At 34.4% G+C, this 17,578-nt stretch overlaps 1 protein-coding gene across 1 annotated transcript; it reads right to left on the minus strand.

Moving 5' to 3' along the window:
* Nucleotides 1-6,115: 6,115 nt before the first annotated feature.
* On the minus strand, nt 6,116-11,599 carry CCD8 (carotenoid cleavage dioxygenase 8). Its single transcript, XM_086572947.1, has 5 exons — nt 11,243-11,599; nt 9,092-9,835; nt 7,814-8,007; nt 7,088-7,273; nt 6,116-6,482 (listed from the first exon to the last, which is right to left on the minus strand). Exons 1-5 carry the CDS (start codon nt 11,543-11,545, stop codon nt 6,458-6,460), a joined length of 1,452 nt encoding a protein of 483 aa, XP_086429073.1. The 5' UTR covers nt 11,546-11,599; the 3' UTR covers nt 6,116-6,457.
* Nucleotides 11,600-17,578: the final 5,979 nt, after the last annotated feature.

The raw sequence follows: 17,578 nt of genomic DNA on the forward strand, positions 1-17,578 counted from the left end.
AACTAAAGAGATGTAGAGAATTAACCATCCAATGTTTTAGGGTTCAAACCATTTGGTCTGTTAGGAGTCGAGTAATCTAATTTTAAATTAAGTCATTTAATTTCAAGTCTTTTTATTTTATTTTATTTGCTTTATTTCAATTTCCATTGTTGTTATTCAAGTTACTAAATCAAGTTTCATTTGAGCATTTCTTGTTTGCAACATCTAATCAAGTTCTCTTTCGCTACAAGTATTTCAATCTAATTAAGTCCTTATTGCTTTCTTTACTTCATGTCCATCATGTTCTTCAAGTTATTTTCTTCATTGTGTTCATCCAATCAACCCAAGCAAGTTGTATTCAATCAATGAGTACAACTTGTTCTCTACAAAGTCTCATTAGTTCATTGTCTTTCATTCATATTTTAATCTTGTTTTCATTTTCATGTTTTAAACCCCATCCATTTAACTAGTATTTTCCACCATTTAAAATCAAGAACAAGAGTAAGAAAGACTAGAAAGTTTAGAAAGAGATTTTTCCAACCATCAAAACCATTCCTCCTAACAAAGGATTTAAGATGAACAACACAACCCCAACTCCCACTTTCTCAACATGTCACATTACCATCTCGGTACATGTCAATAATAGTTAGGGTGAACTAGTGCTACCCCCCCCCCCCCCCCCCTAGATGAGCCAATCCCCCCTACTAGATGGGAAATTAGGGTCTCCCCTATACACACAATATGTTTAGGGGGGAGTCCCTAATTTCCCATCTATGGGAAACCCTAATAGTTATAGCAAAAGTGACAGTATATACAGTTACAAATGTATACATTATTCTTCCAACGTAATTCCTATAAAAGAATTAATTTAAAATAGATGACATCAATTCTAGCTAAGTAGGTATAGATGACATCCAAAAAGTACTCTCAACAATCTTCATTTTATTTTTGAAGAATAAACAGTGACTTGTAAAACATATTGTCGCTTTGATCTTGCATGTCCAATGGGAAATACCATTTCTGTACAAATCTGATAACATACAAACATAATTAGAAGCACATATACTTTTATATATAGAAACTAAATATATAATTTTCATTAAATGATCAAAATATATAAACTCGATAGTTATAACAAGAGAGATGGTATATACATTTACAAATGTTTACATTCTTCCAGCATAACTCCCATAAAAGAATAGATTTAAAATAGACATGACATCAATTATGGCTAAGAAAGTTCACTTAAGGATTGTGGTTGTTGGTTATGGTGATTTTTTCAGCTTTTATAGATATGTTATGAAAATAGTTTGTGCAAACTTTTTCAGTTATTGTATAATGTTTTTTTTTTTGGATAAATTAGTTAATGTATAGTTCAATCATTTGGAGCACCAATTTTTTGCTCAGTATTCTAAGAGAATCAAGTTTTTAATGCAGAAAAACAAGATTACCTTGAAGTCATTGGTAGCAACCCTGTAATACCCTCCATGGGGCGTCAAATCACCGAAGTAGAAGACTAGTGTTGATGACACTAGTGCTCCCAAAGCAATCTAAGGATACTTGGACCGAAACCATGCTGCAAACACTGAAAGTAAAAGTTGAAATATATATATATATATATATATATCGGAATTGACAAATGTTCATCGATAAAATTGATTTTATGGGGATGTGATGGATCTCCAAAAAAATTTATATGGTTCAAATTAGAAATTTATGATCCATAATTTTTTCTTTTAATTGGCTCAAATTAGCTACCAAAACTCAACCCTTAACAATTGAGGTTTAATTATAGTGTTACGACGTGGGTTCAATTATAAAGTGGAAGTAAGTATATTATATGATATATGGACACTATATATATATATAGTCGGATGGATAATTTATATATATATATGGTCTGAACATGGACACTATATCATATTCCAAGTTAAGTTAAGATTAACAGATCAGTCAGCAGACATATAATTAAGGAGTCAGTCAGCAGACATATAATTATACAAATTTGTGTTTACAAACTATTGGAGCAATTATAAAGAAAAAGATCAGGTAAAACACCTGATTAAAGCGGAAGAAGATCAGTCAGCAGCAAGAACACTTGATTAAACTGAACTTTTATTTATATGGATGGATGTATGTTACAAGGAGAGATAGAGAGCACTCTTAGCAAACTAGAAAGAAAATTGAAAGGTAAAATATTCGATGCCCCTCAACAAGGGTGAGGTATCCCTTTTATACTAGTCGGAACTCAAAATATAATTTGGAGTCCGCACAGAAAGTGGCTACGTGTGCTTCAATAATTGCAGTCGACTGGGCCACCTTGACAAAGCATACTTGTCTTTTACTTCTGTCTTCAAAGGATAAGAATCCTTTTGATACTTTATTCCATTACCTTTTGACTTTAAAGAAAAGAAAAGGTGAAATGTCCCTTTCATGGGTCCTTCTTGGATAAAGTAGTAAGAATACAGCTGCTGATTCTATTTCTGGTCCTTAATTTGGGCCATAGTGTCTGCCATTATGCTGAGTGCGTAGATTCTCAGCAACTTGGATCAGGATATCATTATCCACATCTTCTAGTTCTGACTCAGAGGAAAGGTATCCAAGATGGTTAAGATACTCATAAGATCCTTCTTCATCTATTAATTTGAGGATCTCCATAGCCGTTGGACTAAGAGCCAAAGAGCTCATCCTGCTGAATTGCTCAAAGAATTTGGTTTTATTAGAGTTGTCCAAGGATTCTGTAAGGATTAGAAATCTATCAGATTCAGACAAAAAAGTAAACTTTGGATACTTTTGTGCTGAATTAGATCTGATAAACCATTTAATCTGATGAAGACCAATAGCACGGATTTCGGCCATTTCTCTGATCCTGTCTTCTGCTGTAATTATATGAAATTTCTCCTTAGATTCCGAAAGAGAAATAACTCTTGATATGTCATCAAAAGGTCTCTGTTTATGGATTCGGACCAAAAATACTGCAGGATAAGTTTCATCTTTCAGATATTCGGGACAAGTCGTATGTAATAAATTTAAAGAAATAGTTCCACGCCATTTTATCATAGTATTTTCTATGGCCTGGACCAACGGTGAAGGCAGGAATGTTCTGTCATTAGTTCCTGCTTCCAAAGATACTTCTGTACTGATGGTTATGGATTTATTAAATCCCATCTCTAGTAATTCATCAATTAAAAACATATCTTCAGGACCAAAATATTGCCAAAATGTGGCAGGAAGGAAGATATGAAGACTAGGATGTATACTGTGAGTGCCTTCAGTAATATGGGCAATACCTTTTATAATCAAAGGGCAAGAACCCAATACTATTGAATTCCAATTATTAATCCATCTCGAAAAATGTGAAGGAGGAAGATTTTGGATTAATTCGTAAAGGTCTTTGGAAGGGAAATTTTGGCTTTATTCCAAAAATATTCTGAAAAGTCTTTGGAGAGAATACTCCAAGATACACAATCAAGGGATCTTTTTGGACTATTGGTTTTATTAACCCGAGACCAAGGCTTGATCGAAGTTCTCGTTGCTTGCTAAAATATTTAGCAGTTGATTTTAAGAACTGGATAAGATCTTTTTATTATCTTTGATCAAAGGTATTGATAACATTGTCCAAAATGGACTTAAAAAGCCGCGGAAGCTTTTGATGTGTAAAGAACTTATGTCGGTTATCATAGACATAAGGTAACTCTAGATCATCAAATCGTACTTTTCTTTTACCAGTACTTTTAGACTCTCTAGAAAAATTATGCGAAGAACTCGCATAGGCGCTGAAATATTCAGACTCCAAGGTTTTACCCTTGTTGATGCTGTTAGAAGTACCAACAGACTCCTGGGAATGATCCCAGTTAAGGAGGCCTAAATTGTCCTCAAGAATGTTGATAATCTCAACATTAGCAGTATCCTGAAAGGATTCAGAGTCCTTTAATGGTTGCTCTGTGTGCTGTCCATATAATGGATTCTCCAATGAACCAAATTGGAGCATGCTGGATTCTGTAAAAAGACATTCAATTATGTCTTAGATGTACAGGATATAATCCCGGAGAAATATTCTCTGAATGATGAAGAGTATATTATTTCCAAAATATTTGGATACTCATAAAGCCTTTGTTTTGTGAATTATATTTCACAATCTTGGATCTTCCCCGCTCGCAAAGAAGAAGAGATAAATTCAAGACCAAAGGATGATCCTCAAAGTTAGTGTAAATACCATAATTGTCAATTTTATTTATAGGCATAATGGTATTTAAGAAAGGGGTTCCCAAAGATAATTTCTTTGGGTAAGGTCTTTAATTAATAGAAAAGATAGAGGTATATTAACCTCATTCTTATTAATATTAACCTTAGTAAGCTTATTTGAATAGCAATTTTACTACCACTAGCACGGGTCATAGTTTGAGTAGTAGTTTCAAAATATTTTGGTGGAATTAATCCTTCTTGGATGCAATTCATATCTGCACCACTATCGACTCAAAAGCAATATAATTATTCAAAATATATTCTTTGTCAATAATCAAGGTTATAAAAATATTCCATTTCCTAGAAAGTATAGAGGAAGTGAAACCTGCAGGTGTTGGAAGTTAGTGTCTTCCTTGAAATAGTGTTTCTCTATTTGAAACACTCTTTTGCTTTTAAATGAAGAATCTCTCTGTTGAGATTCTGGATTTTATCATTGAGATTTTGATTGACTAGAGACTTTGAGGAACTAGGTTTATTCTTTCCTAGGCTTATCAAAACCCTTTAAGATTATATCCTACGTAGGATCAACAATGTTGTCCTTAACTATTTTAAAGCAAGTTTTAATTAACTTTAGCTTAGTGTCAGGGTCAGTAATAGAGTCGATAAGCTCTAAGACAGACTGTTGTTCTGAGGTCAGAACATTAATAGCTAACCCATTCATCTGTAAAATAGCTCTCATGCTATCACATTTAGATTGCAACATGTTACACTGACATGGTGCTTCATTTTCTGAAGTACTAGAGTAAGGATCTTCAGATTCATTATCAGATTCAGAAGAACTAGTATTAAGTAAGATTTTACTTAATTGTAATTTAAGATCTTCATTAATCTCTAGATTATTGATTTTCTGTTTAGTATAGCACTGGTTGGCATAATGACCAATTTTTCCACATTTTAAACAAGTAATATTACTTTTATTGTGTGGATTCTTATAAAAATCTTTATTAGGTTTCCAATTTTTATTGAAACTCCTTTTATGTTTTCGAGAATATATTCTCTTCTTGCTTTTTTGGGTTTTTCAGGAAGAAATTTTCTTCTTTCTTTGAGAAGGAATGTCATAAGCAAATTGCTCACAAAATTCTCCTAGCTCTTGTTTACCAGAAAGATTCTGTTTTTTAAGCTGATGTTGTAGCTTAAGATCATTACATAGGCTAAGACCTTCTTGAATGACCTGACTAATGAGACTCCCATAAGTATGAGACTCATAAGAAATATTAGATCCTCCATTAAGATCTCTGAGCTTTTTCCTAACCTTTTCTGCAAAGAAGTTAGGGAGACCATCAATAAATTTAGATTTCCAATGCTCACTATTAGCATCATGTAATTGTAGAACTTTGGCTAGGAAGACATCCTTATACCACCTAAAATGAGATAGAGTAGGACATCTAAGATTTTGCAGCATCTCTATTTTTTTCAGCCGACAAACCTTCTGGTCCAATAAAATGATGGACAATGGTTAGGCATAGAGTGTAGACTGCATCAGAAATAGATATATTCTGATTAGCTTTGGAACTAAACTCCACTTTGGTAGAGTTATAGATTTCATCTCTTTGCTCATGAGTGAGAACATTATCCCACCAATTGCTTCAAACTTTTGGACCAATTTTCTAGCTATAAATTAATTATTTCAGAGGTTAAAATCCACACCTACCAAGATCTTATCCAATGGTCCAAACTGAGGGAATACCAACGCTATGACCGTAGAGAAAGGTAGCAAAATAGTGTCACACCATTCTACAACTATTATAAGTATACCAACAGCTACCAACCGAGGGCAATAATTATACAGCCTTTGGAGCCGTGGTAAATGTTCCGGTCATCCGTGGCTAAAGGCCCATTTTCTTGTAGTGTATATTGATATATTGATTGATCGACATTGAAGTATGAGATAGAACTCGAAATTCTCCCTGCTCACTACATTTATAAAACTTGGAGTACAATTCACTTGGCACTTACAAACAAAGTGGGAGGATGCAATCCAACCCCAAATACTTAGATAAATCGATAAGAAAATAACGGGCACACTCGACTAATTACTACCTAAAACCACACCACCAACTCAATTAATTTACACACTTTCATAGATAAACAGATCGGGCAACTTAAATCTTCTTAGACTTTTGGAACCCAACATCCATGCAATCCATAGGGAAGACCGTAAGGAAACTTCGCTCTAGCTATTTCTTCAAAGGTTGATCCATCTAGTATTAGAGCATATCCTTCACCATTTTTATCACTTATCATTGAAATCACCACACCTAGAATTAAGATCAAAGAAAAAAAAATCACTATGAATCATGATCCTTCATTTCATATAATCCATATACTCATCTATAAAACAAAGAAATGTGGAGTAGGTTGACAAATTCCACTTCATAAGGTGATATGTGGTTGTGTAAGCCCCTAACCATAGCCACTAAAAATATATTTTTGGGTGAGTTAACAAGTTTTTGGGGTGAGTTTAAAAGTTTTTCTCACCTCACCCACCCCACACAAAAAAGGCCTCGACTGTTTTTGGGCTAAACTTTTATGGGTTGTCTATGGAAATATGAGTATAGGCTCATTTAAAAAAATAGAAGGTGAAGAATAAAAAAGCGTGTGTGACATGGGCAAATACTAGTATGTAAAAAGACACAGTGGTACAATATGAAAATATGTTATACAATACCCTCATCTTCATCTCAGGCACCCCGCCAAAATACTGAAGAATGGCTCAAGGCACCGCACCCTCGTCATACCAGTTTTTATGGTCTTATCAACTAAATCAATCAAGATCGTGATTATATTGAATTAAGCCTCATTAAGGCATTTGAATGCTTGACAAATTATGGATTCATAAATGTATAAATGTTGAAATTTATACCTTAGTAAGAGTGTTGGGAAGGTAAGGGCGTTCGGCTCCGCAAGCATAAGCATATCTATATTTTGGCCCAAGTAAGCAGGATTTATGCTGCACATATCCATCCCACTTCCATGTTGGTTGGGATCCAAAGTGCGATCTAGCTTACCCATTGGGCTTCCATCAAAAGGAATAGTAAAACGCCCAACCCTCAGATATTAATCACCAAATTTAATTAGCACAACCCCATAATTAAAGGGGATATATATATATATATATATATATGACCTGTGTATATACACTGACTCTTTTAAAAACTTGCTCAACAATCATAACTATACATATAGAAGTTGGTCACTTTGGCGGCCCACTCCATTATTATTTGGCACTTTGGTTTTCCTTTAAGCAAACTTGGTTGACTCCACTCTATAACCAAAAAGAATTAAGTTACGATTTTGTCCTCTTGTATTTATATATTTATTGAAAGTGGCATGATAGATATGTAGGGCAATAGGGTAAATTAGGAAATTTATTCATTTTGACTTAGGGGTAATTTAGGAAATAGATGATTATATATTGATTGGTTGTTGTTTTTTTCCTGAAGACACTGGTTGGGATATATTAGGCATTATGAGAAAAATTAAAGAACCATTTGAAAGAACGTGCACATACTTTATAAGAGGAGTGATTATCATCTAAGAATGTGAAAGTAATCACTGATTATGTAAGTGTTAAATATTGTATATGTACCTAGCGTTTGGTAACACATCATCACCCGTAAAGGATCGAAGATGTTGTAGTCTGAGTTTGTCAAGTATAGTAGTGTCTGCGTTGTGTTCGCAACAGTCTGCTATAACCGCTGTCACCCTCCCTTCTTCGTCTTTCTCTTCGTACGCATTTATGAAGTGGAACGTCACAAATAGAGGAACTTCGACACTTGCCACCTTAATATTTAAGTATTCATCATCAATATAAAAATGCTAAGAAAATAGAAACTAAGCGCTTCTTGTATGAATTACTACTATAATCCTGAGATTCAGTATGTAACTTAATTAGACGGTTCTTTTCTATTCTTATCTACACCGCAAACATTTTTCTTAATGAAGTACAAACATTTCATTATATTACTCGTATAGGATTTTCATGGTTTAGCCTTTTTATAAATGTCAATAAAAAATAATAATAATGAATGCAGTTCTAACTTCTTGTTAGGCAAAAATAAATAAATAAATCAAATTTTGGAAAAAAAATAATTTCACTGTACATGATTAGATCCCATTGAAATTTCTACCCTTTGCAGATTATCGAATCTCAACTATGTGTTTGAGGTATTTGACCATGCCATGAACAGAAGAGAGTCGTGTTGAAATTATAATTTTATATTGGGTGTCTGAAAGTCTTGCAATCAAATATATAAATCTTGGAAGTTTAATTGGATGTCCATCTTCTATATGGTATCACAGCAGACTATTTCTCTTACCCGTCCATATTACTCCATATCTCCCGTATAAAATTGTCTACGTATCAGACTTAAGAATATGAGGAGGCGTGCTAAGATATATTATAAAATCCCATATCAAGTAGGTGTCTAAAGCATTGCAATCAAATATATAAATTATATAACCTCTTCACTTATCACCAATTTGTTTTAAGTTAGGTGTGGATCTTCTACAATATCATCTACTTCCTAATTTACAAAAACAAGATAAATAAAAAACAAAGGTCTAAAACTTACTCATTAAAGTTATGTAACTATTGAGTATCGACAGAATGCAACTTGACCATAAAGGTTACGAATCCTTCTCATTGCTCAATAGTACCTTTTAATATACATGTGTTTTACAAAGTTTCAACTTATTAGACAACACTTGGCGTGAATTTTCGTATATGTTATCATGGCTGATTCACGGGTCAATTGTTCTTCAACCAACGTCAAACGGTACTATACATGGTCACCATCATCATCTTAATACGGTGGGTCTACAGAATGAAATATGGGACCAAATTAAGAGGGAGAGAGAAACTTACAATTTTGCCACTAGCTTTGCACATGACATGCATGAAGCCCTTTGAATGAGGGTGCCACTCAAACTTGTATAGTGGAGTGGGCTCAGCTCTAAGTAGATTCTGAGCGCAATACCTCAATGGCATTTCCGGCACAATGATGTAGTGTTCCGTAACAGGGAACGAGTGTACCCACCCAGGTGCTGGCCCGCCCCGACAATCAACCCGTCCAATCACCTTCCTCTCATTTGTCCCTGGTTCCATTTTAACCACTACGTAGCCAGGGTTTATCAAGTCGGGCAATAATGTCAAGAATTCTGACTCGGTCACAATTGGATGGGCCGAATGAATCAGCCCGCCCAGTGAATCCGTGTACTCGAACTTCCCAATAGTCTCTAGCGTGTTCGGATCAATCTGGATTGATCCTTTAATTGTCTCCGTTAAGCACACAACGCGTCCATCACCAAGCTTAATAACACCTGTGTTGGCATTGTCAGTTAGAGATGCCCCCGAGAACAAACTAGCAAGCTCGCCCATGTAAGAAAGAAAGTTTTCTGCCTTCGGAGCCTCGGAGAATTCACGGTAGCAAAGTTTGTTGTTCTTCTTGGCCGCTGTATAGGCATTGGATTCAATCTGTCGATGTCCAGCTCTTAGTTGCCCGTTCTCAAAATGAAGACCGACAAGCGTAGCATAGCCGTCAAATAGATGACGGAAGTTATAGTCTCCTACGTGCCATAGTCCCGGTCCATTCCTTATGTATGTTCCCTTCTGTATATATATGCAAGCACAACAATAAACTCTATACTCCATAATCCAATATTCATTGTGAATAGGTTAATTACATTTATGCCCTCACGGTGAAACCAAGATTGTCATTAACTCATTCGCATATAGTAGGGGTGACTTCGGATCGGTCGTAAAAATTTCCAATTTTTTTCGGATGGCAATATCTTTTCCAAATCCGATCTAATTATTTTTCGGATGTCAATTTTTTTTCCGAATTCGAAAAGTTTGGAAAATCGGAAAATTTTCAGAAATTTCGGAATCCGCAAAATACGAAAGTAAATCGGAAATTTGAATTATATAATTGGATTTTCTTTTAAGATAACCATTTTTTATCCAGTTAATACATTCATTTAGCAATCATTTTGAAATGTATTAATTCAATAAACAAGTTAGACCTTTTAACACGTTCATTCAACAAGTTTTTTCTTCATGTTAATCCATTAATCCATTAATCCAATAAATAGAAAGCTGAGAGAAATTGAGACATGTACTAAAATGACAATATTAATTATTTGAAATTGTGAGAAAGACAATGTTCTATTTCTTTAGGATTTTTATTTGGTTTGTAAACTATCTGCAGTTTTAATTTAGTAATTATATGAAATAGACTGCTATATGTTAAAAATTTAGAAATTAATCGGAAATCGGATCGGATCGAATTTTGAAAACACATCCAATTCCGATCCAATTATTTTTTGGAAAAATCGGATATCAAAATTTCGGATATCGAAACACAAATATCATTGTCAAATTCGAAAAAATATCAGATCGAAATTCGAAAAAATTGGGTTTTCCGAAAAAAAAAAAAAAAAAAAAGACACCCCTAACATATATAGTAGAAATAGAAATAGAAATAGAAATGGATTGTTCAGATTTTGGAACACGGCCAATAGAAAACTTTTGCATATTGATAGGTCAATATAGATCATGATGAAGTTGACACCTTTTCTCTTTCTTTGGATTTTATATTTTATTATGCGTGTTTGTGTGGGGGCAGACGAATCTAATATAATAGGCAGTTCAATTTGAGAATGACGAAGATATACGTAAGGATCGCGTGAGATTTTCTAAATATCCGTAGAGAAGAATAAAGATCGAATATATAACATTTATTCAAAAGCTATAAAATTAGTGATATGAATTACGTTATTAATTATCTTTTATCTTTAGTATAAGCAAGAATATGTGAAGATCCAATTCAAATTTTCTTGTTCACAACAACAAACTTATTAGTAGAGGATATATATTAACTTCGTTCGAAAAGTAGGGCATCATGAATTGAGAAGAAACTCATCCCATATAAATCCATTTTTTTCTTTAATCATATATTTACTAGGTTCTTGTATAGTTACTCAATTCGTACTTCTATGTAAGTGAACAAATATATACCAGCCATATTGGGATCTCCCCTTCGACAACTAGCTCTCCTTCCCATTTCTCCTGCCGGATACTTGTCCATGCTGCTAGTTTTCGTTCATGGTCACTTTCAGTTAAAGGAGCTGGGATGGATATTGGAGGCCTTGTTGCTACGTTCGTGACATGAGTAAGCTCCCTCTGCATGGATTGATTTGTTGTCGAAAAGACATCATAATTAATGGAAAGGCCATTTCTAGCATTACTTAACCCTCCCGAAGGAAGTGAACTTGAAGCAAAAATATTGTTTCCAGGCACTGCAAATTTCAAAGAAGCCATGAGAGTTTAGTAGCTTAGTAAGAGATGTGTAAGAATGAGAGTGCTATAAGAAGAGACAAACTACGACTTATATATATAGAGTTTAATTTACTGGAAGAAAACGGGTATCTGAAGTGGAAGATTTCTCTAGCGCAAGTGGACAAGAGAAACAGAATATGTCATCTCGTTGTGAACCGTTCTATTATTGTTCCGGTTAACAGATGCCACGTGTACGATAGTAGTATTACTGGCCCCATGTCTATTTTTTTTTTTATTATTTGGCTGAGTAAGTGGAAAATTTGTTAGAATAATAAAAAAAAATATATATATATATATATATATATATATATATATACAAATCAAGGGTGTGTGTGAGACTCTGAGTGGTATTGTGACTTGTAATGGATTTCGTGACACAGTCCGTACTGTACTGCGCAAAAAAAATAATAATTAAAAAAAAATCAAAAACCAAAAAGAAAAAATGAAAAATGAAAAATGAAAAACTAAAAAAGAAAAAGAAAAACAGTCGTTCGCCATTTTCATTCAAGCCTGCCTGTTAGGGGTGGGCAATGGGCCGAGTCGGGCTAGCCCGGCCCTAAATATTTAAAGTCTTTCAGTTATTAGGGCCGGGCAAAATCCCTATAGGGTCGGGTCAGACCGGGTCATAAGTCTAAATTTCAAGTCCTGACCCTACCTTAAGCCATCTTTAACAGTTTAGGGCCAGGCTTGGCCGGGCCTATATATTTTCTTCTTTTCTTTGATCGCTTTTAAAAACTCATTTATATTACAAAAAAAATTTCAAAGTTTTGCAAACTCAAAGTCCCACCACTTTGAAATTTGAATAACAACCAATCTAAGTAATAATTTTCGATAAGTCCAACAATTTAAAAAAATGCATATCCACAATCTAATAAACTCAAGACATAGAGACTCATATTTATATTTCAAAATTAGAGTTAAAATGCACAAAACACATTTTGAAATGAGCTTTCACCGACATAAACCGTTATTTCTTGTACTCAAATCTCACCAAAATTACATTTAACATTAAATAACACAAAGACAAATAAGAGTATGGAATGAGTTTTACCGACGTCAACCTATTTTTCATTAGGCTAGTGCCCGGTGCTCATTATTGTTCTTGGCGACTAGGTTAGCGAGGGGAGTTGTGAGGTGTAATGTGAGTTGTGAGATAAAACAATTAGGTTTTACAAGTTTTTATGATATAAGACAAGTTATTAGAAGTACTCATACACGGTAAGTGATAAATTACAGAAAGGGCGGTGTTATTTTAATTGAAAATATGTAAAAGGAGTTGGATAGTTTTAGTTGTGTATTTTATAGTGAAATTATAACTAGGGTTTGGTTAGGGCTTAGTTAGGGTCGGACCTATGTTTCAGAACCTTAGCCCTGACCCTACCTTAGAAGGTATTATTAGGGGCGGGCCTTCCGCTTCTAAACTCGGTGGAGGGCTTTAGTTGTAAGGGTTTTATAGGGCTTAGGGTCGGGTCGGTTAGGGCCGGATTAGGGTCGTTAGGGCCAAATTCCCACCCCTACTGCCATAACCTAAATACAATAGGGAACCTCCCATTAGCTATCCGGCCATGGTAGATATACACAAATCAATCCAACAAATTTATTGTGAGATTTTTAATTTTTCGGTCAGTGGGCGTGCCTTTAATTGCTAATATGTGTTCTTTCAAATGCATCTGCGTATATTTAACTTCTGCCCTTATATTTTACGGATGATTTGTTGCACCAATTAAGTTGTCCTACACTCGTACATACTAAATTCGTGCCAATGAGTCTAGGTTAGATCAACAAAATGCTGGTGTACGTACTTGTCTATTTTATTTTACTTCTAGCTTGCTAAAGATAATAATAATAATTGTGTTGATCGAAAAGATATATAAAAGGTGTTTCATGCTTAATTTTCCACTTGTTCATTTATCTTTCCAGTGTTTTAGCTTAAAAAAATTATTTTCAGTCAAGAGTTAGGCTGTTAGGAGTTCACAAATATTCAAATTCGGTTTATTAATTAGCAAGGTGAAATCCAAAATATGCAATGCATGTAGGTTGTTGGGATTACACCCAACCCAAGGCGTCATCTGTTTTGTTGTAGCCATGTATGTATGAAGGACCCGATTCCACTTACTCAGCCACACCGGCGTGGGGCCAGTACTCAGCCATGTATGTATGTAACCTGATTGTATGTATGGCGTGGTCCTTCATGTATTATAGCCCCACTGTGGTGGAGAAATCAGGTTCTCATTGGGTCTCGTGGTTGTTTTTAATATTTAGAGCAAGAGAAGGCATATCCACACCAGTTACATTGAAAGACCCTAGCCCGAAATCTTACATTGCCCAAAGGCTTATCAATCGGTTAATGTAACCGATTACTGCGATCGGAACTCTGTTACCGGATAAAATCAAGTACCACACGTGTCCTTGAGTTAACAAGAAGTTAACTTCCAATACGTTCTCTATAACACTCCTATTTTTATTCTCCTTTTTAATTAAATATATATAAAATTAAATAATAATAATAATAATAATAGATAAAAATAAGAAGGATAAAGATTAGAAAGAGATAGGGTAAAGAGGATAAACCCCATTCCCTATATTTAAGGGGTTCTTGAAAAAAATGGTGTTTACACAGGAATTTACACGGAGAGTTTTAAACAGTGGAGAAAGAGAGTTTTACTTAGGGGTGGTAATGGGTCGTGTTGGGTCGGGTTCGTGTCGTGTCATACTCGGATCACGTGTTAGGAGAGCAAATCCAAACCCGACCCAATTACTAATCGTGTTAAGTTTGTCAAACCCAAACCCAATCCGCATATGTAACGGGTTACCTAACGGGTGACCCGCTAAGCCAGCGGGTCAATTTTGGATCGGGTTAACAGATAACCCGTAAGTTCTATTTATTTTTTTTGGATAAAGAATATTTATTAATCTAAATAAGAACTTGCAAAAGTGCGCAGAGTTGTTGAAGCACATGCATCTGCTAAACGCCTGAACCAAACAAGTGAAAAAACCTGTTAACCAAACAAAAAACATAACCAAACTAGAAACAACAACCATGTATGTCCAGTTTATCCACTTTGCTACCTTGTGGGCAAACCTATTATTAAATAAATGCAAATATTATTGTGACTTTGACGGCTTCATTGTTCTCTTTATATAATTGAGACTAGGGTAAGGGTTCAATGTTAATGCGTGATAATATATTTTATTGAATGAATCTATAATATTCTATATCTTTGGATTGCCGGGCTTATCCTTCTAAATCTAGTTGATCATTTTTTGTTTAGTATTTTCTTTTAGGTAATTGGGATTATGAGATTTAATAAAATTCGGAAACATATATGTTTAAGGACTTAAAACAGGTCATACAAGTCACAGGTTGATGACCCAACCCATTGGACTCGGGAACTAATTGGGTGTACTAACGGATTACCCGGGTTAACATGTGTGACCCTAACCCAACCCATTTATTTGACGGGTTTGGCGGGTTAACCCTTAAATGACCCAAAAGCCTTTTTTTCCAACCCAAACCCACTAATTTCGTGTCGGATTCGTGACGGGTTAGCAGGTCGTGTACAAAACTGCCACCCCTAGTTTTACTCAAAGAAGAAAATGAAGGTTTCTTATTGGGGATTTGCTGGCAACAGGAGCGTATCACGAGTGAGTAGTCTAAATCTGTATATATATGTATAATTAATTGATTATCATGTGGTTTATAATAGTTGTGTATTGATTTAATTGTTAGAACTTTGAAGTCGAAAATTATTGAATTGAACAAAGACGCATTTGGTATACTGAGTTACATACACCAAAGTTTATTTAATTGTGGAATATGGATTTCATGGGCTTTGTTTATTTGCTCTATGGGAATATGGTGAAGTAAAGTGCATGGCTTAAAGTGTCTATATATTCATGTTAGAAGCTTACAGATGCAAACTTTAAAGGTTGAAGTGCTTAATTTATATATATAAAGGTTGTTTATAGCTACAGGTGTGAACTTTAGAGATTACTACTTTAACTAGTGTTATTAGGTTATAAGCAGAAATATTTATTTGCCATGCATGAGATAGTTATAGGTACAACCATTATAGAATATTTTTTAGATCCGACTTTGATTAACGATCGTGTTCAATAGCAGAAATATTTAGCTATTATACATGAAAATATTTCTCCCTGTTCAATGATTTAATACAGTGTTGTCTTATTTGACTTGACACACAAGATGATATCTAACATCTGGAAAGTGATGATTATGTGTGCTTGAAATACACTGCCAACTATTTGTTTATCTTGCTTGTGCACGTGAATATTTATAAGAAATAAACCATGACATGGGATGCCAACGTATTGGTATTTTAGACGAGTTTTGATTACTCAAATGGATTGTACAAGGCTAAGTCGTCACACTTAATAATGCATTAGCTTAACCTCATTTTAGTTTTGAACTTATCTATTACCTTTGCTTTTGTATATAGACCCTAGATGACCATGACCCTTCCTATTAAATCATATGAGGTCTCAAATCGTAAATATCTAATACTAATAACGGATGTATAAGTACTGACATGGGTGTCTATGTTGTTGCAAAATGTGGTGTTGTTTGGTCCTATTCAAGTCATGAATTTGTCTAATTTGGAGACGAATTTAAGTGTGTTTAGAGATTGATTTTGGTTTTCTTTAAAGATTGTTAACTAAGTGTTATCCGCCCTCTTTCAAACTCAAAAAACCCCATAGCATATTCGGTTTATGTAGAAGGAGTTACACCCTTCGGAAGTTGGCACGTCAAATTTGTTGACTGCAGAAATCCGGTCTGTGCCTGGTTTGGAATCGAGTTTTCACATAGTTAAGGTCAGATTCAAACTCTCGCCAAAACATAAAAAATGAGTTTTTTGAGTCTTCTTTCCAACCCAATTTGCCTCGACGCATTCTGAGGTCTGTGGAGATAGATATAAGGTCTGGAAGTTTGGTTGATAGAAAACCAGTGCGTCAGAAATCAGTTTCTGCGCACTGTGTTCAAGTCCAGTTTTAAAATAGTTAGGGTGAGAGTTAGAATTTTTATAAAACATAAAAAAATAAGATTTGGAAGTCTGCTTTCTATTCCAATTGGCCTCATCGCATTCCGAGGCCCGTGGAATTAATTATGGTGTTTGGAAGTTTGACTGGCAGAAAACAGTGTGTCAGAAATCAGTTTCTGCGCACTGTGTTCAAGTTTAGTTATCGAACATTTAGAATGAGATTGAGTATTTTTGTAAAACATAAGAAAGTAAGTTCTGTGTGTTAGATTTTCAACTCAAAAAGCCTCGATGCATTTGGACATCTGTGGAAAGCGTTGTGTCATTCGGAAGATAGTCCATCAGAAATCTAGTTTGCTGAAAAATTAGGATTTTTACCGTTTTCAACTTAAGTTTTCTTCTAGATGGGGTGAGATTGGGACTTCGAGTTCTACATGAAAAAGTATGTTTACATACCCTAGTTTCTAAATATTTAAGTTACATGTCATTTGGATTAATGTAGGAAAAACTATAGCATTGCTCATGTGGCTGATAAGAACTACGAAGACTTGATTCCAATCTTAAAATATTTGGATACGTAGGCAGCTTTGAGCAAAAGTGCAGCTACTATATTAGTTATTAGTTATTGTGATAACTATATATATACAATGTTAGTACTTAATTGTGTACGTGATTGTGGTTGTTTAAAATATATTCACAAGACATTTAACTAATGCGTTATTCCTGATTGAACATTTTGATATCTATGATTTATATAACTGATAATGAGGTGAGTTGATTAGTTATTGCGTTTGGAATATTAAGTAATGATTCTATTGTTTGAGACGATATTTGTTTTGTAATTAAAATATTATAATAAATGAGAACTCTTGAGTGTTAAAAATCCGGTGTAAAAGTGTTAGGTGAAAATTTAATGTGTCGTCCACATCTTTAGATCTCTCCACGCCTCTTTGATGAAAAGAAAAGAAATGAAATGTTTATGACTAGTGATGTCATGTGAAAAGCCGTTTTAGAGAAG

Source organism: Coptis chinensis, chromosome 7 (assembly GCF_015680905.1).
Source record: "Coptis chinensis isolate HL-2020 chromosome 7, ASM1568090v1, whole genome shotgun sequence".
NCBI lineage: Eukaryota > Viridiplantae > Streptophyta > Magnoliopsida > Ranunculales > Ranunculaceae > Coptis > Coptis chinensis.